We start from the raw sequence: 27,697 nt of genomic DNA on the forward strand, positions 1-27,697 counted from the left end.
TACGAAACAAGCAGTATATAAGAGAAAAGTTTAACAAAAAACCCTGCAGTGGTTGCACCCTCTGCAGCGTTGTAAATACAACACACATTTGATTTAAGAACGGCTATCGACAGTCAGTTAGCTCTACACTCGGGTAAGGACAGTGGTGCAGTAATCATCGTGGCTCTGACAGTTGCCTTGGCAGATGGCTGGCCAAGACCATAAGGGCAAGGCAGGCCTGGGCAACAGCCGGTATGAAAGGTACCACCACCACCTCTGAAAGAGCTCAGAGGTGTAAGGATATGCAGTCTTCAGTTTCCCCCGAAACTGCCTTGGCTTTAACACCCACAGGACAGCAGTTCTGCAGCTGCTTCTCAGTTCTTGTTGTCTGCTGACAGCCTCCAAATGCTGTTCTGCCTCTGATGGGTCTGACAGAAATGTCAGCAGGCACGTGATGCAGCATGTGGAGCAGCTGCTGCAGCATTCTGATAGCCACCATAAAGTACCTAGAGGACTCTGCTGAGCTGGAAAGAGCAAAGATTTCAGGACAGCAACCCGACTTCCAAACTTCCAAGGGAGAGGTGGCTGAGTTACATGACTAGGTGTTTCTTGGCTTGTCGCTTTTGCTCTGGACCACTTCTTGCTGAACACATCGCTGTATCTTAGGGAACGCGATACATAAACACCAACAGGCACTCAGCTAGCATCTTTTGTTTAATAAAGTCTTTTCTGTTTTTAAAAAAGTTTACAAGACAGATGTGTTCCACATGATAAACAACTTGCGGCTGATCTTTCCTTTTAATAACTTGATCCATGCAGAAAGACGGGACTGCCTAACTTGCTGTTACGTAGCAGCTGAACAATATAACAAAATATACACAGGTCTACACGCTGCCATGGAAACAGGTAGCACATGACACCATAGAGTGAGAATCAAAATACAAGCCTGCTTCGATAATTTTTAGAATTCAAGTGTAAGTTTAAGGAAAAACCCTGATTTATCTTTGAAATGGAGCTTCTGTACTGAAAGTGAATGCTCTGCTACAATCTGCCTACAGTCACCCTTTACTCTCCAGTCGTGAAAACACATACACAAAAATGTTACAAGTCCTTTGAACTACTGGTACTACACACTAACAACTGAATCTGATAGCGTGGCTTTGGTTGTTTCAATACAGAATGATACACATCTCTAATGTCTTAGTTCTGTTTTCCCATTTTCCTTTCTTTTCCAAAGTCGTCGAAGAGCGGTTCTGAGGTGAATGTCTGTCGGGTCGCTCTTGAAGAATCCGGTGTAGATTATGTACAAGAAACTGTGGAAGGCAAAAAACCAGGAACGTTACTATAAGTAGAGTAGAAATAGAGTATGATTCCTTCAAATCCCGTAGAGAAAAGCATCTTTACTTATTGTCACAGCATGAAAATTAATGCTAGGCTATCAGTATATCACTTTTTAGAAATGCTCAGCTCCCTATAATTTCAAATGCTACTGGAAAGGTCAGACTGACCAAAGCACTCTAGGCGGCCTGCAAACTCCTGCTCTCTAAAATGTTCTTATTTCAACACACAACCCACCAACAGCAGGGGAAACCTTGTGATCCTGTAGCATAGCAGCAACGCCAACAGTGGCTGAGAAACAGCACATCCTCACTTTATTTTCTAAGAACACATTCTTCTTCCCAATCGTTTCTCCTTCTCCTACTCATCTCTAATATTAAAACAGGAAGGTGCACCGAGCATAAAGCCTAAGAGAGCAGAACTCGCGTGCTTCCAGCTGTTGTATTATATGACACTCAGCTTTTGACTGCAACCCAATTAATGAACAGAACTGTTCATCAGACACCAGTCTTGAAGCTTCTCTCTGTGAGGCCAGGGAAAAGCCTGTGGACTTTAAAGTTTCTTTGATCCCTTTTCCAAGTCAATTGAAAACAAATTATCATATTTCCAGAAATCTATTCAATGCCTTATACAAATTCCTTCATATTAGTGCCACACAGATAATATGAACTTCTATAAAACAGAAATCATCCCCCAATGTTTCACCACCAGGGAAATTCATGGGTTAAAAAAATTTAAAAAAGGCAACTTTCTGAGCAATTGTGATATTGAATTGTATAAATCACAAGCCAGACTGAACGCTAGGGATCAGAAAACAAGAGACAGGTTAGACCTTAACTTTGCAAAGCTGTTAATAATTAACCTGCACAGCCAGCTCAGGGCTTCAGTGTGCAGATGAGGGAAATAGCACTTTCTTGAGAGCTTCCACACGTTTGAAAGTTCAAAGTCAGCAATGTAGCTTTTTTGGGGGAGGAAGGAAGGCAGGGAAATCTGTGTCCTGAAGACTTAAAACTGACGGAAAGACTATGATAAATACATATGCAGATAACCCCAGAAAAATGATTCAGGTCAATATTCAGATGCTCTTCATTCCATTCACTCAAGTTCAGGCATGTCCTGCAGATCAAGTGCCTGAAGGAAGAGGAAATCCCAGTTCTCACATTGGATTCAAGCAGCAAGTCTCGCTCTTAATGCCTGGCCTAATGTTCTCATTAGATGGTGAAAGTATATGAAACAGCCTGTTACCAAGTCATCCTGGGAAAGAACAAACCGAGGAGGAACCGGGCAGGAACCATGATAGGAAGTTGCAGTTCTGGCCTGTCTCCAACCTCTAAAATGTTTTGCACTTCCATTGCTGGGGACTATGTGTTATTGGGGTACTACAAATGGTGGGGGCTGTTCCAGAGTGACCAGCCTGCTAGCTAAAGTCAGGGAGAGAAACACAACCATGTATCTCCACTCTGAAGAATACAAAGCAGGGTTCTGAGTTACGGGATTGCTGCATTATAGCACCAAAATTATAGAATTCCTGAGTCAACCTGGTAACAGTTGTGGCAGGGCCAGACTCTCAGATACGCACCTCCAGCCAAGCACACAGCTGGGAGGAGGCTTTCACTCACTTCTGCATTCTGGTGTGCTGGCTGCAGAGAGAAGCAAGATTATCACAATTTCACCTTTCAGCACTTCTAATGCAACTCTCTGCACGTGCTGCTTCAGTAAAGCACCCAGGGTTAGAGACTGTCAGGCAGGAGGACACAGCTTTACAGAGGAGTGGAAGAGCCAAACCTGAGGCCTGCTTTGGATGAGCTAAGGCTCTCTTTCTGAAGACACGTCTCCTTCTGCTCCACTGCTTGCGCTGGGGTCATCCTTGTTACGGGGGGCATTTCTTTCTCTACTTGATTCAGAGGGCACCTTGGTTCTGGTCTTCTCTTTTCTTTGTTGCTGTTTTTCAAGTTTTGTCAGCTATTCACAAAGTAAGGAGAGTGAGAAAACACTTCCGGGAATAAAATAATTTCAGAAGATTATTTCTAAAAAATCGTTAACTGTGAGCATTTGTATAAAACTTGCAACTCAGATTCACAACACCAATACATATACCAAAAAAACAGAAAAAAAAAAGCCCGCGGCTTAGATTTTCAGAAATTTGGAGAAGACAGTGAATTATCGTCATGCGCTAACCTGATCACCCCCTGAGCATAAGAGAGAAGTGCACATATTCAAAGGACTACCCTCCGCTTTTCAGAGTTCCTTCTCTGCCCAACACAATCTGCAACCGTGGAAAAGAATAAAATGAAAGGACCAAAAGGGGGAGCTGGATTCCACCAAACTCCTCTTCTGTTTTGGGTCTGAAGTGGTAATTCTGTAGTTGCAAAGCTGCTGACAACAGACGTATCCCAAGCTCTGCCATCAAGCATGCAAGAATCAATTTATGTTACTCTTTATCCAGAGAAAGAGATATATAAGCTTTAGCATCACCTAGGTTATAGAATAACCATTTCAAACCAGCTTGGACAAAACCCTCAGCTAACACTGCCTTGCCACCTCTCAGCAGAAATGCTTTCAATGCTACTAAGAGTCAAACTAAGTCACACACAGCTGTCATTTCTACATCCCTTTTCCATTTTTCAGAGAAGCAGGTTGCAGTAAGTTCTGGGGACACTACATATTGATAGCTACTTAAATCACTACACTTTGTGCAGTTTATCTGTTTGGATAATTTCTATCATCTACTGATTTTCTCTACTGCTTCCACAATTTCCCCAAGATAAAGCATGCTAGTCATAAATCATAATTTCATGGCCAGAAGATCTCTTCTGAGGTGAAATCTTCAAAGAATGAAATAAGCTAGGTTATGTGTTATGAATTAGATGGGCTGATGGAAGATGCATACAAAGATGTAAATCTGAGCTCTGAGCTCTAAGTCAGAAAGAGCTGAGAGTGCAGACTGCAGAGCCTTGGGAGGATGCACAGCGTCCCCTTGAACCTTATCCCACATACACACACCCTCCTTGAACACCTGCACACAGGGACGTCAAGCCTAACGCAGAATATTCTTAGCTGGCTTTCAAAACTAAAAATAGGGGTGAAATGACAGAGTACAATGTATCTGTCTGTCTAGCAAGACCCAGTCCTCAAGTCATGTGTGTAGATGTTACAAATGTGTTGGGCATGATACAGGCAGTATTTTAACTCACGTATCTGGCAAGATGCACACCACACTTCTGCTAACAAGCCTGTATACACAGCACATGAATGTTAAAGGTAATTGAGAAAGTGCATGCATCTGCAGGAAAGGAAACAAAAGCTTGTGAGCCCTTACTATTAAAGTTACTCAGCCTTAATCAATGGTACTCCCATGATCTCTATGCAGTTGGGGTTTATTTTTGCAAATGGTGTTGGGGTCATCCAGCTGCTGAAATCAGAACCGGGGTTTCAGTGATGTTCCTGGTACGAAAATGTACCAGACGAGGGAAGGCACACTACGTTAACTGCAAGCTGCAGGGACATGAAAGCACGGTTCCCAAGTTTCAAAATATAGATTTGTACACATTTCAATAACTATGCGAGGAGGTAGTGCATATTCATCGTCCCTCACGGGCCTCAACCTAGCAGTCAGTAACTGCAAAGTACCCCACAACACAAGTACCCTCCAACACCAAGCCAAACCACACTCAAACCTGCTGCAACAAACCTACAAACAGCTGTTGCAGTCTGTACCCCTTTCCTTTCCTGCAGCATCAAGGCTCCTAGCAGTGCCCCCTTTTTTGACAATGACGATGCTGAAAAAGAATTTCCAGTATCTTGTAGTACTGTAACTTAAAACTCCATGAAACTTCAATGTTTCTGTAAAAAACCTGATTACTGAATGGCGTGATGTTCTCTCCTCTCTAACCAGTGTTTCTTACTACTTGAAAGAAGAAAAAGCCTAAGACATATTACATTTACAGTTTAAATCGAGTTACCTTTATCTTTGAGAAGGCTATGAGCTGACCAAATAAAGCTAACCCCGGATTCTCAAAACATGGAAAACAGCAGTGTATTCACGCTGTGAACCTTGTGTTACGCAATACAGAATCCACACCCATAATTGTCCTGGTTTGGGTTAAAACAGAACCGATTCTCTTTTAGTCAATCTTCCTTAAAGCTAAGTTCTTCTAAGTAACTGCATTTTTCTGAAGTTGGCTGCATATTTTACAGGCAGTGTCTGCTCCAAAGCTGATAACACCCAATGATTAGTTATACTGAGCTAAGGGCAGGATTAAAATGCAGAAAAAGGCCCCTGTTTGCAATTGTTACTATAGCAGCCAAGGTCACCAATAGATATCTTAGGTCCCGCAAGTGAGCAGTCATAAAGGGTCGCACTTGCAGGGAGGGGTGGACAGAACAGGTAACCCAACATTGACCCACACGGTATTCCATGCCATGCACGTCACACTCAGTCTAAAGCAGGGCGATCACCAGGGTCTCACTCTTCATCCCTGGCCAGCTTCTGGAGAGGACCCTGCTCGTTGTCCTGCCTGCGATCCTGATCCAGATCCAGATCCGTGCATTGCTGAGTCCAGTTCCTATCTACTGCCGACACCAGTCCGGGACTTCCTAGTGCTGCCCGGCAGCGCCCTGGCACACAAGCCCAGGAAACTCAGTATCAGTTTTGTATATTCTGCATTATTTCTCTTATTATTAATATTATTAGTAGTATTATTCTAATTAGTAAAACTTTCTATATTCAGTTTGTAAGTCTCTCTCCCTTTTCCTCCCTTTTCGCTTCCTCTGGTGGGAGGGCGGGAGTTAACAGAGAGCATCTGCCACTCGGTTTATTGCCGCCCTGCTCTAAACGGTGACAATAACATATATTTGTTTATATATAACGTACATATAGAGACAGAAATGGCTCCATATATGACGGCATGTACATACAGTCTGATGTACAAGCAGCCATATTCTCTGCTGAAATAGGAGTAGCATTCATATCCTAGGGTAAACAGCATGCAACAGATGGTCTCCAAAGTTATGACACATATATTTATGATGAAGGGCCTCATGTTACCTAATTCTGCAACTAATTAGTCAGAGAACAATGTAGTGCAGAGGGCAGACAAAACAGCAGATATACAGAGATAAATCCAGATCCACCTTCACATCTGTCTCTGTAGCAGACCCAAAGCTCTGCTCATCACTACTCCACTACATCTCTTCCTCAGAGGCCAACATCCCTAACAGGTGGAGAAAAAACAGGAGCAGGAATAACCTTGGAATATTTAGAACAACTCCCAGCTTGGCATGATCTGACAGAAGAATTCATCCAGCTCAAAGAAAAATGACACAAATTCATATAGATGAGGTGAGAGGATATCTTGATAAACTGTGTCAATCCATGTCTCCCATGAACAGCATTTACTCTGTTTTTTAATTGTAACAAATTAAAGGTGAAGTTCATTTATTAAATGTTTCATCCATCTAAAACTGAAATAACACTGAAACAGATAAGGATTTGTGTGTACCTACGGACATAAACACACACCTGCACGCTCTCCAATCTGTGCGTACGTCGTGATCAGCCTATGAACCGAAGTTCGGACACAAAGACTAAATGCCTTTCTTTGTACTCAAAATATACAGTCGCATTGTTCTTACACAGGCAACAAAAGAATTACACATCTCTATTTTTTCACTTCTGTGCTCATAAGGTGCTTGAGTAATTCAAGTGGTTGTGTTAGGGAGTACACTCCACCACAAAAGACCTGCCAGTGAGCTCAGAAACGTAACAACGGTTAACTTTTTGGTACTACAGTGAATACAACTTCAGACACACAAGTCTGGTTCCATGAAACATACCTTTAATGGTTTCCATATAAGCACAGAATGTGTGCCATACTCATCATCTCATCTGCAGAAATACCACGAGCTGCTTGTCGTTACTGTGTTATGATATTTGCTGGCTAGCTGTGGAGATGATGCACTTGTACAGAAAGGGTCTAACTCAGTTTTACCTCTATAAACCAAAAATCATTCTTTTCAGAGACATCTTGGAAAACTCTAAGGATTCAAAGTGTGGGCCTCTTTCAGCAGGAGCAGCACTGCCTGACAGCAAAAGCGTACTGTGCAACGCTGGGCTGGTCAGCAGCGTGCAGTATTTACATCTGCACAAGCACTGAAATATCCACATTTATAACACAAGGCCAGACATCCTGCGCGTCGAGCTATGACATGCTGCATCTAGGCAAAACATTCGTGCACGGGATTAGCATCAGTGCCCCTCGATCTGTTAAGACAGGCTTAACTATAGACATAACAGGAGTAAGAAAGCCTGAAAACTCACACGGAAAATTATGTAAACCTGTACATGTCAATCCTTTTATCTCAAGCCACTGTACCCTGGAATCACTCTGCGTTACGACTTTGGCCAGAACCAAAACCCACAAAGCAATCAGCTGTTCAGAAGAAGTCCTTATGGTCCCTTGCCAGCAGTCAAAACCTGTGCTTTGAGGATCAATACCTGGTCTGACCCAACTGCTGAATTTCTGAAGCACGAAAGAAGTCAGGAAAGTCTCGAAATCTCTCAAGTGTTTTAAGACCTTCTCCCTTGTGACCACACAAAAAAATGCAAGAGTCCTCAGCCCACGGAATGTAACTTCTCTAATCTCCTATGGTAATACAGATATTTTACATTGCTGAGACACTTCTGATAAACTAATAATCTCCAACTATGTGGTCACTGCTTTGCCCCCAACAGACTGACCAACAACCAGAGTAACAGTTTTGAAAAAAGTCAAAGTTTATATTTGGTTTGACAGCTTCTTTGACAAATTCTAGCCTGATGCAAACCACAGACTTGCAATTCTGAAAATTGAATAATTACAGTGGAAAGCTAGACTACACTGTGAAAGAAGTTTCACCAAGGCAGAAATGTCTGCCATTATGTCAGCTGCAATACTACATCACATCACTTTTGCAATCAATTTGCTGTAGTGAAAATATGCAAACAAACTGGCACACCAAGTCCCCCATCTGAAAATGCTAATAATTCTGCAGGTTGCTTTTTTTGCCTAAGTTAATCTCGCACGTTCAGAAATGCCTTAGTGTCAGCCTTCCTTGACTTTTTACCTTTCTAAACACAGAAACATATGCAGTGTTTTCCTTTTTCTCTGTGATCAGTGTGTACACAGAGGTGACTTGCTGCTCTAGAGACAGCTTTTCCTTCTGCAAAAGCCACAAATGACATCAGAAAGAAGTGAATGACACCAGCAAAAGAATTATTTTGTTAGCAGTCTGCCAGAAAATCAGGGGCTGTGATCATGTTTCTGGAACCTCAAACCACAACAAAATCTGCAGATGTATCTTTTAAATTTCAGTAGTGGTTTGCCAAGCTACCACTATTTAAAATCTAAAAAAAAAAAAAAAAAAAAAAAAAATCACAACAGTTTTAAGGACAGGTTACATTTCAGGAAGAGACTAATCCTTCAAACTGCCATAGGGCGTTATAAATATAGCAGTTTAATACTAATGCCACTAGGCAAATGATAGCACTGAGATAAAATGCTTATCATAGGTTATTTATTATAATTATTTCTTTATGCAAAAAGTAAATCAATGGAAAGGTGGTGACAGAAGAAGGGTTGTCTTCACAATCTGTTAAGGAGATGGCAGATCATTTGACATTTTCCCCTTTCCACACATCTATACTTTGGAGTTGCTATCAAAGTGTTAGTAGGAGCCTCTTTCTCTCTGAGCAGAGGACACAATCCTTTTGGCCAAGGAGCAGCTCATGTAAGGAATTCTATACTTCATTTTGTTTCTAGAAGAAACGTGAGCAGAACACAATTAATTAACAATTAAGTTACACTGTATGGGCCCAAAGCCTGAGGCAGGAAAAGTGCTACCAGCCCTTCATCAGTTAGCCTGGTCTAACTGGCTGCCCAGGGTCTTGGAAAAATTCCCTAGCCGAGCAGCTTGTCAGCTGCATGGCTTCCCCACTCATTTTCCTCAACCACTCTTCATCATCGGTGATGCAGATAACCAGCTGAGCTCCCTTTGGTTCATATTCCTCACCAAAACCTTCAATGTAAGAAAATGAACTCACAGGTTTTGGATCTGTTGCTTCAAAGTAAGCTCAAAAACAGTGCAAATGGAGAAAGAGAAACATCAAAGCTGGCAACGCCGCATCTAGAAATAACACCGGCTGATGGTGTCAAGGAGAGGACTGTAGTTTATTTCTCATAATGGTGCGTATGTTCGCATGAGAAGGAAGAAAAATTAGATGACAAAAAATGAATTGAAAGACAGTGGGAAAAATTCATTGACTGCAGACGGAGGCCCTCACCATACAGTCATTTACCATAGCTCAAAACAAAATATTTGTCACCACCTGTGTCAGGTGCTACTGATCACACAATTTCAAGGCAATCTTCATCCTTCCCTAAAATGCAAAGGCAAGCTGAAGCAACACCATACTTGGGGAACTGAAAATGCCTTCAGCTACATTATATTAAAATGTTCCAGCAAAAAAGTGATAGAAAAGTGAAAATACTAGATTTGGGTTTTCTCTGCATTCAGCAATCACTTTGGGCTATACTGTTATGAAACATTTTTTAAGGCATAAATAATAGAATATTTATGTGGAATTCATTCAATGCATTTTTCTATAATCAAGATCCTCCTGCCATTCAGAAATGTAAGTTACTTAAATGTCAGTCTTAAGAAGTTCCCCTCATTTAAAACACTGACATTTCCAAGGGGCACTACATTATTATTTTATTCCTCATATCGACCAAGCGTCTGCGTGTTGCTTTGCCGTACTGACACATGCATTTGTTCTTGTTAAATTTCATGCCACTGATGATTGCTCAACGCTCCAGTCTATCCAGATCCCTCTGCAAGGCCTCTTGCCCTTCAAGAGTCAACAGCACCTCCCAGTTTGGTATCATCAGCAAACTTGCTAACAGTGCATTCAGCTCCTGCATCCAGATCATTGATACAGAAATTGAACAGAACTGAGCCGAGAACAGAGCCCTGAGGAATACCGATGGTGGCTGGCTACCAGCCAGATGTAGCCCCGTTAACTACAACCCTCTGAGCTCTGCCCTTCAGCCAGTGCTTCACCCAGCACACAGTGTACCTGCTCACTCACACTTGGACGATCTGTCGAGAAGGATGCTCTGAGGGACACTATCAAAAGCTTTAATAAAATCTAGAAGAAGTAAATGCCCCATTTTCCCTTCATCCAGCAGGCAGGTGACCTTACTGTAGAAGGGTATCAAATCAGCTAGACAGGACTTTCCCTTCGTGAACCTGTGTTGACTGTGCCTGACGACTGCATTGTCCTTTAAATGCCTTTAAATAGCACCGAGTATAATCTTCTCTATAACTTTTCCAGGTACTGAGGTTAGATTAACAGGTTTGTAGCTTCCTGGTTCCTCCTTCATGACCTTCTTATAAACTGCAGTAAGAATTTTAACAAGGTTAAGTGAAGTGATATACAAAGAGGATTGGTGTGGCCTCGCTGAAGCACAGCTGATAATAACAATCCCTCCCCATTCTCTTTCAGCCTGGAAAAGGTGGTCATTGTTGTATTCAGAGGATGAGAAAACCTCTCCACTGCATTTGGTTTTCAACATAGCTTGTGCTGTTCCTCAGCAGAGCTAACTCTCCTCTCCGCTGCAGACTTCAATTCAGGACTTAAATTTGCTGTTCTCTTGTTTCTGACAGAGGCAGCTCTCCAGTTCCACTCAGTCACCCACATGCAAAAGCTCCGAAATATCAAGAAACTTAATTTAAAAAAAAAGGGGGAGTCCAGATGCATTAAAAACTTAGTTAATGAACCATAATTAAACAGCAGCTTTAATGCTCAGCAAGAATAAACTGTAAAAATCTGTACTGCATTACACATGCATGACCTTTACCAGGACAGCAGGCAATCAACAGGCCAGGGAACTGAAGAATACAATGCATTTATTTAACTTTTCAGAGGCTACACAGGACACACAAGGTCCTCATGTCTAAGGAAAGCTATACTGCTTCATAACAGGAATGTTATAAACCCCCAGAGGAGGCACAGCCTGTACATCCATCCTTTCCAGACAGGCCTTCTGGCTCACTTACCTGTTTAGGGTCAACAGTGGCAGCCGGGGACTCCAATTCTATAGTTACAGGACCATCATTCTGGATGTGTACCTGCATGTAGGCACCAAACTTGCCATCTGAAAAGGAAAGAGACAAGCAGTGCTGAGGGCTCTTGGAAGGATAACACACACTAAAATCTTTACCAAATGTGCCACTAAGAAGAAAAAAAAAAAAAACGTGAAAGGACAGCCAACTAACAAGCTGCAGAAAGCTACTAATTAAAAAACAGTCTGTGTGCACCCAGCTATGTGGTCTGACTTTAAGAGACAATAAATACGCAGCTAAGCACAGAAACGTCCACAAAACAAACCAAGTCTACAGACAATCAAGGTGCTCACAGTTTAGGATAGGCAGGATAGTTCTCACAGGCAGGAGATGAAATATTAAAGGACGTATCAGCTAAGCCTAGGGATCCAGTCCAGCTAGCCAGTCGATGTTTTGAAGAAATCTTACATATAGGCAAAAGATGAAAAGACTTGAAGCCTACTCTGAAGCATTTGACATTGAATACTCTAGACAGGGGACACTGGTGTACAGCTCAGTCCCAATCTCCTACACCAATTTCTACATTCCTGTTTGTAACGTAGGCTGTTCTTTGACACAGTTTGGCCAAAAGGGCAGGGAAAAATGACAGCGTCTACTCCCTCAACCCTGCCTACTTCACACAAATACGCTTCTGAAATCAGAAATGTCTATATCATGTGTCATCAACCGCACTTATCAGCACACCAGCGGAGGCTCAGACCACTTTTTTGGAATGCATTTGAGAAGTTTCCATCACAACAGATCCATGACATTTTTATCCTGTATAGCACATAAAAGCCATCCCTTTGCATGCTGTCTTCTCCTCACATCTCATTTTTCTTCGTGCAGACTTCCTTGCTCCATCGTTTCTAGTCCAGCTTTGTACTCCTCAAACTCACCCCACCCCTGGCTGAGCCTTCTTCACTGCTCACTCCCGCATATTCTCTTGTCCTGTCCCACACACCCGAGCAGCCTTTCTAGACCTTCCTGCAGGGACAGCAACAAGAATAGGCACCACCATATCAATACAAATGCATGGAAGAGAAAAAAGCGTACTGCAGCAAGCAGACAGCAGTTAATTGAGTAAGACTGGAACAGTCTCACTTACCGGGAAGGCAGGCCTGGAGCCCACTCAGCAACACAACCAAAACTGCTTCCAGTATCTCCTCAGTGAGCAAAGACCATGCTGAAAGCCGTAGGCTCAACCTTCAGTGGAGCAACCACCCACTGGGAATATTTACATGAGAGTTTGTATAGCTATGCAGCAGCTTTTCACGGCAACATGTGATGTCCCTGACTGAAAAGAGATCAAACCAAGCTGTCCTGGTTCTTCACAAATGTATTACTGGAGACAAAGAGCTTTCAAAGAGTTTTCAGTCTGTCCCTGTCACATCCTGTAAGTCAGACAGAAGTCTGGTATTTGCTTAAAAGAGAAAGCAAAAAGAAAAGGCACGTTCAGGCCCGTCCAACACCTATGGGCCATATCACAACAGATCTACTGCCCAACTGCTTTGCCAAAGGCCGTATGCCACAAGCCACCCCACGAGCTAGAGATACAAGCTCTGGCAAAGCCAAAAACTACAGCACTGCACAAGAGTCTGCTGCCAGTGGTCCAGCAGCCAAGGAAAAGCTCACTGGACTGACTGCTGAAGAGTCACAGTGGCATAAACACCAATGGGAAGGGGGCAAGAGCACCATTTGAGGAAGTAATTCTGTGAAAAGGAATGTGACTTACTGAACAAAAAGCTGCAAAATTTTACCAGCTGCAATCCTCAGATGTTTTCTGCCCCACAGAAGAGGTAGCAGAAGAGAACACGTGCCCAGCGCCCCAGCTCGCTCCCTCTACGCAGGCTCTTTTGATCAAATCAGCTTGCTTTAACGTTTCACGTGCGCTGAGAAATGTTACTGGTGTTGACTCTAGAAACCTGACAAAGGCATGGCTGCCACAGCTGCACACCCCCAGGTCCAAACAGTAGCAAGGCTGAGCATGTATTCCAAGCAGGCGCACACGCACAAACACATGCATGCTACACACACACACACATCTGTACACACTTACAGCCAGCTGCACAGATACCGACACAGACACCCTCAGCGCCCACATGAACACAGACAGCACCTACAGCCTCATCCTGAACTGATGTGGGAAACTGACGTTTAGTTCGATTTTGCTATAGCTTTAGTTTAATTTTGTTATATAGCTTTGCAGCTATGTTAAGGTAAGAGTTAAACACTGTCATTTAGTTCTGTTCTGTTCTTTGTAACCTTGCTAACAAGGATCGCTGTGAGCTCAAATGTAGCTAACAAGGACTGCTGGCCAGAGAAATGAAGAAAAACAAGGACTGATAAGGACTGATAACCAGAACTTTGTTGTCCGTAAGAAGCAACTCTCTAGCTGAAACTGGTTCTACGGTTTGGGACTCAGCCAACACAGACAACTCAGGAATTTTTGAGCCAAAGGTGAAAGCACACAGCGAGGAAGACTACAAGCCTTCATCCAGAAGACCCCCACAGACGACCACCAGACAACACTGCGCAAGCACGAAAGAGGGGCGGAGTATGATAATGAATTCCTAGAAATAATTATAATAATCACACCTATTCCTAGAAATAACTACAATAGTCCAGCCTACTTAGATAAACTTTCTAATAAATAGGTGCATGCTTCGTGACTCGGTGTGCAAGTTAGGAGGAGAGATCCCCCTTGCACCCAGCGCCACAATAAACATACCTGCTTTATAACTCTCTGTGAGTTGTGAAGTTTCTCTCCACACGTCAGAACCCCTCACGGGCTGATCAGAATGAATGTCCGTTAGTGGGAAACACGTACATATACACAACGCAGACCCCTCCAATAGCTGGACTTAGACACTTGGTCTGCCCAGCAGCTGCCCAGGGATCTCAGCCTCCCCAGATGCTGACACCTGGGGGTACAAGTGCCTGAGGCTGCAGCCCTGCTCCAGCTGCTGGTACAGACCCCCTCGCACAGATGCGCGGACACACACATCTCCCCCCAGCTCTCTGGCAGCTGGCTGGCTCCCCCTGTATTACCCTGATGAACACACACATGCATACACACAGGTCTTGTCTGTAGAGCAGCTGGGCAGGACTCCTCTAGTCCCTCCAGGAGCCAGTTCCTCCTGTGGTCTCACCCTCAGAGACACACATCCAGACTCAGTTCTGGCCAGCTCATCCTGCTGTGTATTTGCTCGCTAACCCTCACTCGCAGACACGGGCCTCGGACCCATGGCCTCATGCCAGCTGCTGCACTCAGACCCCCATTCACACACATGCACACAAAACAGTGGGTCCGTCAAAATAGTTAGAAACAGACTGTAGTAAGAAGACAAGGCACACTGTGATGATTGGGTGCAGGGCACGGCCACAAGCGTACTGACCAGTCACTGCTTATGGGTGGCTGGCCCTTTTAGTACCCATATCCCTTTATTTTCCCATGCTTGCTCCCCCTGAAATCACCTCGATCCACCCCCTTCCCTGCCTTTGCTTCTTGACCTGAAAATGTTGTAATAAATCTTGTGCCACCCTGAAATCCTCTCCTCCTGCATGTGTCCTGTACCTGCAGACAGTGACCCCCCCTCAGTCCGACAGGTGCTCCGGAGAGCCATTCCTGTTGGCTCCCCAGGACGGGCATCACACCTGGACCACAGGACTGAGGGTCCCCCAGGATAGCCCTGGGAGAGGCCCAGGCAGGGTTTGCAGTCCTCTGAGTCCAAAATTTGGGTTCCCCTGCCTGCCTCTGTGCTCCTCTATGTGTGTGCAGAACAGTTTTGCATCACATAACCTAAGAATAACCACTGCAGCAGGAGTGAAAACATCTTCCCATCTGACAACTCCACTGTAGGGTCAGTGGAGGCTGTCGTGGCATCAAAGAATGGCACATCAGAAGTTAAGGGAACATCAACAGTGACTGCTTTAACAAGGTGCAGCTGACTTTACTGAGTAAATCTGGTAAACAGAGATAACATGAAGCTGTTAGTATTTCAGGAAAGGATCAATGTGTTCTGAATGCTAGCTAACTGTGCAGAAAGAAAAAAGAAGATAGTTACTAAATAATTACAGAAAATAACAGAAAATTTCTGAGACAAAAGTATTACAAAGCAAGTAAAAAACATCAAAAAGATCTGTTCTCATTTTATAAAATTGCAGGAGCCTGGAACGTGCAAAGGGTCCCACTGAGAAAAGATGTCAGAGCAATTAAAAAAATAGGGACTGTAATTTTCCAGCACAGTTTTCAAACTCTTTGCCACCCATGATAGACGAGAACCTGCAGAGAAAACCCATGTAGTTTTTTCCTAAACCTATAGCTTATGGTTTCACTGGTGAATCATGCAGACACACATTTTCAGAGATACCTATAAACAACTCTGGATTGATTTTCATTTTTCAGTCAGAAGGAAAGGAGTAGAAAGAATCCACCCTCCTTGGATGTTGCTCATTACTCCAGCAACTTTGGGTAAATTTATCACATGACCCTTTACCGTCCATGGGAGACATTAGCAATTTACTCTTAAATACTATTTCTTTTCCTGCTTTTTACTTCAAAATGTTCTTAAATGTAGTAAGTATCTTTCTCCACTTTAAGACTTCTTGACCGATCAAGTCCCCTCCTTGCAACATCCTCTGCAATAAAATAGGACCCTACAAGTATAATTAAAGTGACAAGTTTATTTTGCTGGACACCCATCTCTTCGAATTCCTTCTCCCTTAGAATCTGGCATGCACACCTTCCTCACAGGCAAAGATCTTTATCCGAGGTGAGACAGAGAAGCCACATCTGAGATGTAAACACTTGAAAATGAGATATAATTTACTTTCAGAATAATTTTTGGACATATCTCAAGGCTCATGACCTACAAACTTCACACTGGTTTTATTCAGAAGTTACTTCTAAACTTCTCTACTTGGAAAGGTATTCCTAATTAACCCCATGCAGGTACTATTGTTCTAGATAAGAGGACTTATTCCAAAGTGACAACACTTATGAAGGAAATTAATCAGAGAGAATAATTCTGCTTCCAATTTGCGTTAAACCTTAATCTGAATTAGACTCCTCCTTGTGGAACAGTCCTCTCATATTTACTCAGATATTGCTATTACAGGAGTGAGATATTTCACACTCTTTGCCACGCTAATCCTTACTGCCTCAGAAGACTAAATCCACATTCCAGAGAGCGAAGGCCCTAACGTACAAGGAGAAGCCTTGGTAGGCCTAATACTGGGATATTAGCTTGCACAACAAAGTACTCAGATCTGCATTCACCAGCTCTGCTCCCCAGAATGGAGTGAGGTCTTGTTTCACAACAAGAAAACACTGAAGCAAGACAAGCAAGGACTTCTGATGCAACCTTCTCTTTCCTAGACGTGGGTGTCCATCTGCAGTTTTAAGATATTCGTGGTAAATTCGGAGCCACGGCTCTGAGCCTTCTCCAAGATTTTGTTTGTCAAACGTCCCCCTGCTCCGAGTGTGAAAGAATGGTTTGCGTGTCTCTCTGGGGAGCACTTACCATTCTGAGCTCCTAGCTGGCAAGCTCCAGATAGACCAGATACCAGACGGAGGAGCTGCCTGCCCAGCACCTGCAACAGTGGCACACATAGCAGCTCAACTTTCAACAGCCAAATTAGTCCACTGAAAAAATACAGGGACTAGAAAACAAAATGCTTATAGGCAATATGGCAAGACATTTACTGATCTGTCTTTGACTCAGCTACACAAATTCCACTTTAAATGATTAAATTATTCCTCTAAAATGCATTAAGCGATTTGTAAGATCAAAGGGGAGGGCATCTACAGCAACCCAGAGATTCAAATCTAATCTCCCAATAACTACAACTGTGTGTGTGTGTATGTGTAGGGGAAGCACATGAGTACAGATTTGGTAGAAGGCAGAGCCTCATGCCGATACACAAAGCCTATATTAATAGTCCAGCAGCCCATCCATCAGTGCTGCTTCCCAGCGCCCTCCCATCACCCTTTGTGACACAGTAGCAGGTAGCATAGCCCCCAGCAAGTCAGGTTCTGATTTCCTCAGGACTTTTTCAGGGCAGAATTGTGTATGTTCACATGCCACACTAAATCACAGCCCAGGTATTACAATTTCACAAAGTTATACTCACACTCCAGCAGTCCTGCTCACATGCAGCCTGCCAGTGTGTAAAGGCTCTGTGCTGTAACGCACCTTAGCTCAGGGAAACTCTAAATTTTGCTGATGCAGCCACAGGACTTCGCCTACTCTCCATGAAACTGGAAACCTTGTATGTATAAAAATAAATAGATCAAATAAGCAAACAATCAAAAAACACTGGCAAAGCAACTGGCACTACAGAAACGTTGATCACAAGAGTCTAACAGACTTGGATGCAGCACAATGTAGAATGGCACAGCCTAAAAAGAAAGCAAAATTATAAATTAACATGTGGTTCCAGTGCTGCCAGCAGTTTCAAATGCATGTGTTATCTGACACAATAGCACCGGCTGTCACTCTTGGGTTTCAAAATCTGTGTTTTCAGCATGAAAAAAAAAATGCAGAAGTGAAAGCTCTTTTTGCAGGTAGCATTGGCAAACAAGAGCCAAAATCCAGGCACTTGATAACCATGGCTATTAATTTCAGGTGTGTAACTGCTATTCACTGAAAAGAGAAGTTCAGAAAGCTGCTGTCAAAATATAAACTGATTGAAAGTATTGCAGAAACAGAGCATTTTTCAAAGCCCAAGGATAAAATGTTGACACATAGAAACATATCAAATTTTCCCCACCTCACTTAAGTGAAAGAAGAAAGTCCATACTTGCTTTTAGTTTACAGGACATATGGGTCCAGCTCGATCAGATTCTACCAGAGCCTTATTCCTATTCACTTCCCAGGCAGTTCTGTTACCAGTTTCAGCGGCACAGGAACGGGTCCTAACTTGGTCACAACTCAACAGAGATAAAGATTCAAAAAGCACATATTCAAATTCATTAGAACAGAAGTTTTCTATGTTACAGACTGAAAGGGATGCAGGGAAGTGGTATCAGAAATGCATTCCCTATCATCAACAAATGTTGATTGGAAGAACATGTCAAGCTACTGGAAAGCTGACAGAAGACAGACATTTTACGTGTGCGTTTCACTGTGCCTCCTTGGAAAGCACTGGGAAAATAACCTTCATCTACAGTGGCTTTGCTGAGCCACTCTCCATCATCTTTGAGAGGTCCTGGAGGACAGAAGAGGTGCCCGAGGACTGGAGAAAGGCCAATGTCACTCCAATCTTCAAAAAGGGCAAGAAGGAGGACCCAGCAAACTACAGGCTGGTCAGCCTCACCTCCATCCCGGGTAAGGTGATGGAGCAGCTTATCCTGGAGGCCATCATCAAGCAAGTGGAAGAAAAGAAGGTTATCAGGAGTAGTCAGCATGGATTCACCAAGGGGAAATCATGCCTGACCAATCTAATAGCTTTCTACGATGACATGACTGGCTGGGTAGACGAAGGGAGAGCCGTGGATGTTGTCTACCTCGACTTGAGCAAGGCTTTCGACACAGTCTCCCATGATATCCTCCTAGGGAAGCTCAGGAAGTGTGGGCTGGATGAGTGGTCGGTGGGGTGGATTGAGAACTGGCTGAATGGCAGAACTCAGAGGGTTGTCAGCAGCAGCTCTGAGTCTAGTTGGAGGCTGGTGACAAGTGGTGTCCCCCAGGGGTCAGTACTGGGCCCAGCCTTGTTTAACTTCTTCATCAACGACCTGGATGAAGAGTTAGAATGTACCCTCAGCAAGTTTGCTGATGACACCAAACTGGGAGGAGTGGTAGACACACCGGAAGGCTGTGCTGCCATTCAGCGTGACCTGGACAGGCTGGAAAGCTGGGCAGAGAGGAACCTGATGAGGTTCAACAAAGGCAAATGCAGGGTCCTCCACCTGGGGAGGAACAACCCCATGCATCAGTACAGGCTTGGGGTGGACCTGCTGGAGAGCAGCTCTGCGGAGAGGGACCTGGGTGTCCTGGTGGACGACAGGTTAACCATGAGCCAGCAGTGTGCCCTGGCTGCCAAGAAAGCCAATGGGATCCTGGGGTGCATCAAGAAGAGTGTGGGCAGCAGGACGAGGGAGGTTCTCCTTCCCCTCTACACTGCCCTGGTGAGGCCTCATCTGGAGTACTGTGTCCAGTTCTGGGCTCCCCAGTTCAAGAAAGATGAAGAGCTACTGGAGAGAGTCCAGCGGACGGCTACAAGGATGGTGAGGGGACTGGAACAACTCCCCTACAAGGAGAGGCTGAGGGAGCTGGGCTTGTTCAGCCTGAAGAAGAGAAGGCTGCGAGGGGACCTAATAAATGCTTACAAATATCTCAAGGGTGGGTGTCAGGAGGATGGGGCCAAGCTCTTTTCAGTGGTGCCCAGTGACAGGACAAGGGGCAATGGGCACAAACCAAGGCACAGGAAGTTCCGTCTGAACATGAGGAAGAACTTCTTCCCTCTGAGGGTGACGGAGCACTGGAACAGGCTGCCCAGGGAGGTTGTGGAGTCTTCTTCTCTGGAGATATTCAAGACCCGCCTGGACAAGGTCCTGTGCAGCCTGCTGTAGGTGACCCTGCTTCGGCAGGAGGGTTGGACTAGATGACCCACAGAGGTCCCTTCCAACCCCTACCATTCTGTGATTCTGTGATTCTGTGATACAGCCAACATGGAAATTGCCTCTAAATCATTCCCCACTGTCATGGTTCAAACCTGCAGCCAGCAACCAAGCCTAGACAGCCGCTCACCCACCCTTCCCCCCCAGCAGGATGGGGAGGAGAAATGAACAAAAGTAAAACTCACGGGTTGAGATAAACACAGTTTAATAAGACAACAAAGGAAAATACTAACAACAATACTACTAACAATAATGATAATAACAATGATGCTAATGAATATGCAAAACAAACTACATACAATACAATTTTCTCACCACCTGACAACCAATTCGCAGCCCCCGAGCAGCAATCGTGGAATGCCAAACTCACAAATTTTGCGAATTTTGCAAAACTCAGGAAAAAGACCAAACTCACAGAAAAGTTCCAACTCCTGGACAAGACAGGATTTGAACTCCCGGAAACGAGAAAGAAAGAAAGATTCCAGTCCCCTGCCCAACCCCCATTCATAAACTGAGCACGGCATTTATGGTATGGAACATTACCATTGGCCAGCTTGGGCTACCCGTTTGGCTGTGCTCCCTCCCAGCTCCTGCACACCTGCTCATCAGCTGAATACGAGAAACTGGAAAAAGTTCTTGATTTCATAGCAACAACTGAAAACATCAGTGTTATCAACATTCTTCTGGTACTAAATCCAAAATACAGCAGCTACTGAGAGGAAAACCAACTCTACCCCAGCCGAAACTAGGACAACCAGCTATCCATTTTCTGTCTTTTCCTCCTTTTTTTTAATTTGTAAGGAAAGTAAGGCTGATCATTACCTATTAATAGCCCCTATTTAAAAAAACAGCCTCTTCTAGACACTTGTCTTCTGGGCAAGGGTATCCAAAATTCAAGTCTAAATATGAAAATGGCCAGAAAGCAAACAGAAAAGATTAAGGGTGGGTAAAGCACAAATGCAAAGGGAAGCCAGGCATTTTCTGGTAAAGAGAAAACTGTTGCACACATAGCACAGAGCTGAGAAAAGATAGCCTAAATCCAACACTGTTCTCAAGTCACACATTACACCTCCCGCTGTCATCATTACCATTATCAGAATGTAAAACTAAAGTGACAGATGGAATTACGCTGTCCATCACATATCAGCGATGCCGCTGAGCCTGACTAACCACATATGTACGTCTCAGAAAAAATGCTCCTCCTGGGTTAATCTAACTGCTCTGCACAAAACATCCAGCCTCTGAGGAAGCCTGACCGCAGAGCTTGTTCTCCTGGCTGCAGCTTCTCTGGGTTATGTTGTCAAAGTCATTGCTCACATTGTACAGTCAATAACAATACAAGAACGCCTACATGTCAAACAGTTCCAGAGGAACACCAGGAAATGGCTTGGCTAGAGGCAGACTGGAGTGATCACCCTGCTGGGCTGCTAGTGAAAACACCGTAACATCCCCTCATCTACTGCCATGTAAAGAGAGCTCCTTTGCAACACAGACAGAAAATCGCAGAATAAAGCAAGCAACGATCAGGGAAGAGCACATACAAACAAGGTCCACTGGTCACATCAAGGACCTTACCAACCTTTTGCCCTTACCTTTAATAAGCTCCGGTTTGTAGGCTTTTCTTAGCTGCTCTAGGAAGTTGTTATAAAAACACTCCGCCTGCTCTGTAGGCATTGCCATGTGGTAGTCAGGCTTGTTTCCTTTCAGGATGCACTGGAGAGTAAACTGGCTCACACACAACACTTCATACTGTTTATCCATCACACTTTTGGACCAGTGCTTCCCACTTTCATCTTCAAATACTCGCAAGTTCAGAATCTTTCGAACCCTATGAGGAGAAAAAGATAATTCCTAAATTGTCCCATGCAGGATCAGCAGGTAGAAGTTCATGCCTACCACACAGGACGAGATAAAAGGAAGATAGGTAAATACTCATTCTGCCTCCACACAACAAGATATCCCTTTGTTCCTTCCTTCCTAAACCACAGGAATCTCGTCACATTAGGCAGAGCCATAACCAAGAAAGTCCTTACGCATAACATTGTCAGACTGTTAATTAATGTCATCATTTTACAGAGCATGTGATCAGGACAGAATAACTGCAAGTTACTGGGTAACATAAACATGGCATAGGAAGTAAGAAAGCTTACTCTTTACTACCTGATTTTATGTGTCACAACATTATTTAACATGTGAATAGCTTTGGGAATTTTAATCCTCCCACCACACTGAGAAACCACACTCAGTATGAAATGGTTGCTTTCGAACATGATTCACACATACTCCTCCAGCTGCATCACCTCCTAGCATTCTTCCCAAACCAGGCCCCACAAGCCAGATGAGGACAGCGCTTCTTCATCAGGATGAGAAGGAAGGCAGGGAACAGTGCAGAACCGCAGGTGGCAGCAAAGTGATGACTGGGACTTGTTATTTGGATTTGTATTAGGGCTGATTTTTGGGGGTAGGGGGCAGAACCAACTGGCTCAAATACTCAGAGAACACAGGGACTTTCACAAATGGGTCCTGAAAAGCAGCAGGCAGACTTGCAACCCAGTCTATGGCTGGACTTCGACTGATAACAAGACTGCATACATGCCACTCTCCTGTCTTTGGTTTCTTCTTTTGGTTTCTCCACATCTGCAGCATCTATAAACAAGGGAGTGTATCAAGTGCAAGGCATTTCAACTGCAGTCATGAGCCAGACATTTTGCGCTGCACCAGAGGCAAGGCAGTTAGTACAAAATAAAGCCAAGACTTTGTTATGGTCTAGCTTCAGGGCTTTGTCATCACTAAGGCGCAGTCAGAAAAACCACCCTTGACAATTTTTGTGTGTCAACAAGAAACAGAATTAACTCCTGAATGAAGTGGATGGTTAAAAGCCTTGGAAGGCCCCAGTGTATAAGCTTAAATCATCATCACCGCTGTGTTTTAATGATAAAGAGGTTTGTTGTTTCATTCACAGGATTACTAAAGTTTCCTTTAATAGGACCTGAAAGAACCTGGTTAAGCTGCTTTCTTTCATTCCTTTTTTTTCAGATGCTGGCTTCCTGCCTTTCCTGCGTCAGTCATCCAAACAACCTGGTGCCGAGAGCATGATCACTACTGATCACCCGCTTGCAATATTCAGAAGTATCTTTCACATTCACCAAGGCAGGAATGAGAAACAACAACAGAGCAAACGTTACACACTGAGGGGGCAAACAGTAAGGCAAGCCAATGGAGCATGTCATAACAAAAACACCTGCTTTGCTGCAATTCTCTACAAGTTTCACATGTTTATGTGAGATCTTTGGTGATGTTTAGTTCACATCCCCACTCTCTACTTTCTCTTCTGCATCTGCTAAGTGCTGTTTTCACCCTCGCTCACATTCTTCTCTCTCTGCTGCTTGAGCCTTTACACTTCTTAACATTGGTTAGCTCTATTACCTGTTTCTTCTTTGTCTTCATAAGAACTGAGGTCAGCCCTACAACAATAAACAGTCCAAAGGAAACAGAAGAAGCCCCTGGAGAACTCTCTCTTGCATGTGTTTGCCAGCTGAATCACAGTATTTTGTGGCCATGGAACAGATGGCCAGAGCCAGTCCTTCAGGCTGTCAAAATTGATTCACTTTTACAGGAAAATAACTGAAAAGACTATCTATCCTGCCTTTTCAAATAACAAAACTTCTCATATGCAAGCTAACATGAGAGTTTGAGGTTTCTGATACATCCTATCATTGAAGGATGGACTCCTGGGTAAATTCATACAGTAAAAATGACAGACATTTTAAAAAGGGTGATCAGAAAAACCCAACGTGTTGATTCTTCCTTTTTTACTTTGATCTTGATAAAAAACACATAGACAGGGAATGGAAACAGGTTTTTCTCAATGGAACATAAAAAAACCCCTCTAACTAAGAAACCTGTATTCAAGGTAAAATCCGAAGAGGAACTAACAGGCAAACCTGAGTTTCCCAACAGGAGTGCCCCGTTTGTCTGGCTACTGCACAGGTATCACTGATTCAGTATCAGAAATACATAAATGAAAGACTACAAGGCAAAAGGGAATGTGACTTACATATGCTCCAGCTCTCTCTGTGTATCTTCCAAAGAAATGCCCAGCAGCACACAGAGGCCTCGTCCTATTGAACTTATTTGTTCACCACCCACTGGGGAAGGAGAGGAAAAAGAAAAGTAAGGCTAAATGCACTGTCTCTTTTTATGACATAAGTAAGCACTGATTTCAGCTGGCAACTGTACAAATACCAAAGAAAACATCACCCTAAACCTGTCTTCTGTCTTAAGTTTGTTAGAAAGTCAAGATCACGTAGAAGCCCTCTTTCAAAAGCCTTCCCAATATCGCGATTTATCTGTGAGGGATTAGTTCAAGATGCTTACTCCAGTGTTTAAAAAGACAGTATCAAGATTTTTTATTATAATTGGATCAGCAGTGCTAACCAGAAAGGTGGCAGAACTCTCTCCAATCCTTGTAAACATTATCCACCTGGTTGATAACAATAAGTGTATTCAATTTCTCTACCCCACCCCTCCCTAATATACTCTGCATCAGTTGTAAAAAGGTGATTCCTATTTGAGACAGTCTTCATGGATATTTTGAAATAGGACTTTGAACAACCTGCAAATTCTACCCTCCTGGTTGGGAGCACAACCTCCTTAATGACATTTATAATAAAATACAATCCATTGCAGATGCACTGTGTTTTACTCAGAAATGTTTTAAATTATCTTAATTTAATGAAAGTATCTTAATTTAAATTATCTTAACATTGTTTAGCCTGAGATGACTGTAGTAAGATTTAAATGAGGTCTTAAAACTGAGCACCAGCTACCCAGCTGTTAAAAGTATATCCAGGTTCATGCAACTGGGAAAATAAGCTCCAAACGTCCTGTAAAACAAAAGGAGAGCAGACCCTCGGCAAAAGCTGAAAGCTTGTGTCTGTGCACCCATGGCCAAATCTGGACTAGTCCCAATGGACAGAAGCAAATCGGGAAAAAACTCCTCCAAAAAAACTCTTCCTTTCTATCTGATCTGGGTATGAGCCTGCTGGCTCAGAATTCTATCCTTCCGCTAAGCACAGCACTATCTCCCTCATAGAGGGACATCTCAAACTCTTTAACAGCCAGAAACAACAGTTTAAATTCTACCCAGAAATGTGGCAATAAGTCAGCCACAATCCCAGTGCGGACGGGGTCTGACCACTATTGTACCCGCAGTACGGCCTGGGCACAAAAGCTGTGCTGCTTACTTATTCACAGGCATGCTCTTCCAATGCTTACTGACCAGCCACCCACAAGCAGAAGTGATTTATTTAACATACAGGCCATCCTGCTGCAAGCCACCTTGCCCTTGGGCCCCACAGCAGGCATACTTAACTGCCACACATGCAAACTTCTTGGGGATTTTAAGCATCTTGAACACAAAAGATCCAACTGGTGCATCAGCAGGGACATACTGTCAGGACACACCATTCCTACCAGCAGCTAAGCAAGCACCAGGGCCATCACTGGCGGACCTGATTAGGCAAGCAGTGAATGGTGATGACTGGGACAGCACTGCCAACACACGGAAGCAACGTGAAAAGGTGAGTCAGGCTGCACTGCCAAAACACTTGCAATGCAAGGAGGCGACTGCGATTGTAGTGCTGAGGCATGTGAGCCATAGGAGAAGGCAACTGAGATGGCACTGCCACCACACACAGGCAACAGAAGGAGACCACTGCGACTGTAGTGGCAGCACGTGCAAGCCATACAAGGAGGCGACTGCAACGGCGCTGCCAACGCACGCAAGCAGCACACGGAGGCAGCTCTGATTACAGCACTGACGCACTCACGACACGGGAGAAGGCGATCGAAACCTCACTGCTGACCCACACGAGCAATGGAAGGAGACAACTGCAACTGTAGTGCCAGCATGTGCAAGCCACGCGAGGAGGCAACTCTCATTGCACGCACAAACCATGGGCAGAGGCAACTGGGACGGCACCGCCGACACACACGAGCAATACGAGGAGATCACCGTGACCGTAGTGCCAACACGGACAGGCAATAAAAGGAGGCGACCGCAGCTGCGCCGCCAACACACGACAGCAACGCAAGGAAGAGACTCTTGGTTCCAGGGCCGACGCACGCAAACCACGTCCCCGGCAGCCGGGGCGGCACTGTTGACGCAGCGAGGCAATGCAAGGGGGCAATTCTCCCAGCGCCCGACGCGCACAAGCCACAAGACAAGGGATCACAACCGCACCGCCGACACACGACAGCAACGCCAAGGGGACTGCGAGTGTCGTGCCAACGAGTGCCGGCAACGCGAGGAGCAGACTCGGGCCGCCCCACGCCAAACCCACGCAGGGGGACGGCGAGCCTGGGGGAAGGGGGGGGGAAGACAGCTGTGGGAGGAAGGGAGGGGGACTGGCGCTGAGGACCCGGTGAAGGCCGCGGCGGGGGGTTGCGGGTAGAGGAAGGGAGGCCCCGGCCGGGGGAAGGGGGAGGACGGGGGCGGGCGGAGCGTGGCTCCGCCACGCTCGCCCGCCCCCCTCCTCCCCCTTCCCCCGGCGACCTCCCCGCTGGCGGCACACTGACCTGTGACACTGGCCTGGGCCACCCGCTGGACGATGGCCTTCATGGTGGCGCGGCCGCGCAGCGCAGGCCCCGCCGCCGGTGCGTGTGGGGTTGGGGGGGGGGGGGGGGGGCGATGAGGGCGGAGAGGTGGGGGGCGGGGGAAGCGGCGGCGCCGAGCGACGGCGGCCGCTCGCTCCCTGCCAGCCCGCGCCGCTCACAGCGCCCCCCGGCGGCTGGGAGGTGCTGCCGCAACCTCCCCGGAAGAGGCGCTATAGGCGTCTATAGGGTAGCGCAGCCTGGAAGGGTTTCCCCCGTAGGAAGCCTCTGTAGAAACGGGCGAGGCGTCTAGAGATGTTTTGCGCGCGGAGGGGGTCCCTTCCTTTCAAGGGAGTTGCTGTCTATGCAGTCTTTTGGGGGAGGGGTGCCTACAGAAAGGAGTAAATGCAGGTAACCCGAGTGCCATCCTCTATAGGAACACCTATAGGTACCAGGAGAAACCAGCGGCTGGGAAAAGGAGGTGGTGGCTGTAGGAGCCCATAAAGGTGGGTCTGTACGTGCACAGGCTGGGGCTTGTGGTATTAAAGCCCCTATAGAAGCTGGGGGGTTGTGGGCAGAGGGCCTGGAAGCAGCTCCTACACAGCAAGGTGTAGACCTTGGAGGTGGAGACCTCACAGAGACCCGTGCCAGGGGGTGCACCCTCCCAGAAAAGGCTACAGGGACAGCAGGCAGCCCCTACAGAAACAGGGAGGTGTCTGCAGGGGCAGGGGGAAGCCCCTGTGGAAAGTGATATGTGCTTGTGCGGGGTCTGGGGTCAGCTCCCTCTGAAGGGACGCAGTGTCTATACAGACCATGGGAAGCCTTCCAGCAGTGGAAGTGGTGGCTGCAGGGAGCCCCTATAGCAACGAGGGTCAGCAGTGAGAGAAGCTGGGGCAAAACACCTATCACAGAACCGCAGAATGTTTGGGGTTTGGACCTCTGTGGGTCATCTAGTCCAACCCCCCTGCCGAAGCAGGGTCACCTACAGCAGGCTGCACAGGGCCGCGTCCAGGCGGATTT

General features: G+C 45.2%; 1 protein-coding gene across 1 annotated transcript; it reads right to left on the bottom strand.

Annotated features, from left to right (window-relative positions):
- Positions 1-675: 675 nt before the first annotated feature.
- DTD1 (D-aminoacyl-tRNA deacylase 1) lies at positions 676-26,751 on the bottom strand. The gene is made up of 6 exons (XM_075413209.1): positions 26,663-26,751; positions 24,141-24,231; positions 21,676-21,911; positions 11,416-11,513; positions 3,103-3,279; positions 676-1,292 (listed from the first exon to the last, which is right to left on the bottom strand). The coding sequence occupies exons 1-5, from the start codon at positions 26,703-26,705 to the stop codon at positions 3,124-3,126; spliced, it is 624 nt and encodes a 207-aa protein (XP_075269324.1). The 5' UTR covers positions 26,706-26,751; the 3' UTR covers positions 676-1,292; positions 3,103-3,123.
- Between the last annotated feature and the right edge of the window lie 946 nt (positions 26,752-27,697).

Source organism: Opisthocomus hoazin, chromosome 2 (genome assembly GCF_030867145.1).
Source record: "Opisthocomus hoazin isolate bOpiHoa1 chromosome 2, bOpiHoa1.hap1, whole genome shotgun sequence".
NCBI lineage: Eukaryota > Metazoa > Chordata > Aves > Opisthocomiformes > Opisthocomidae > Opisthocomus > Opisthocomus hoazin.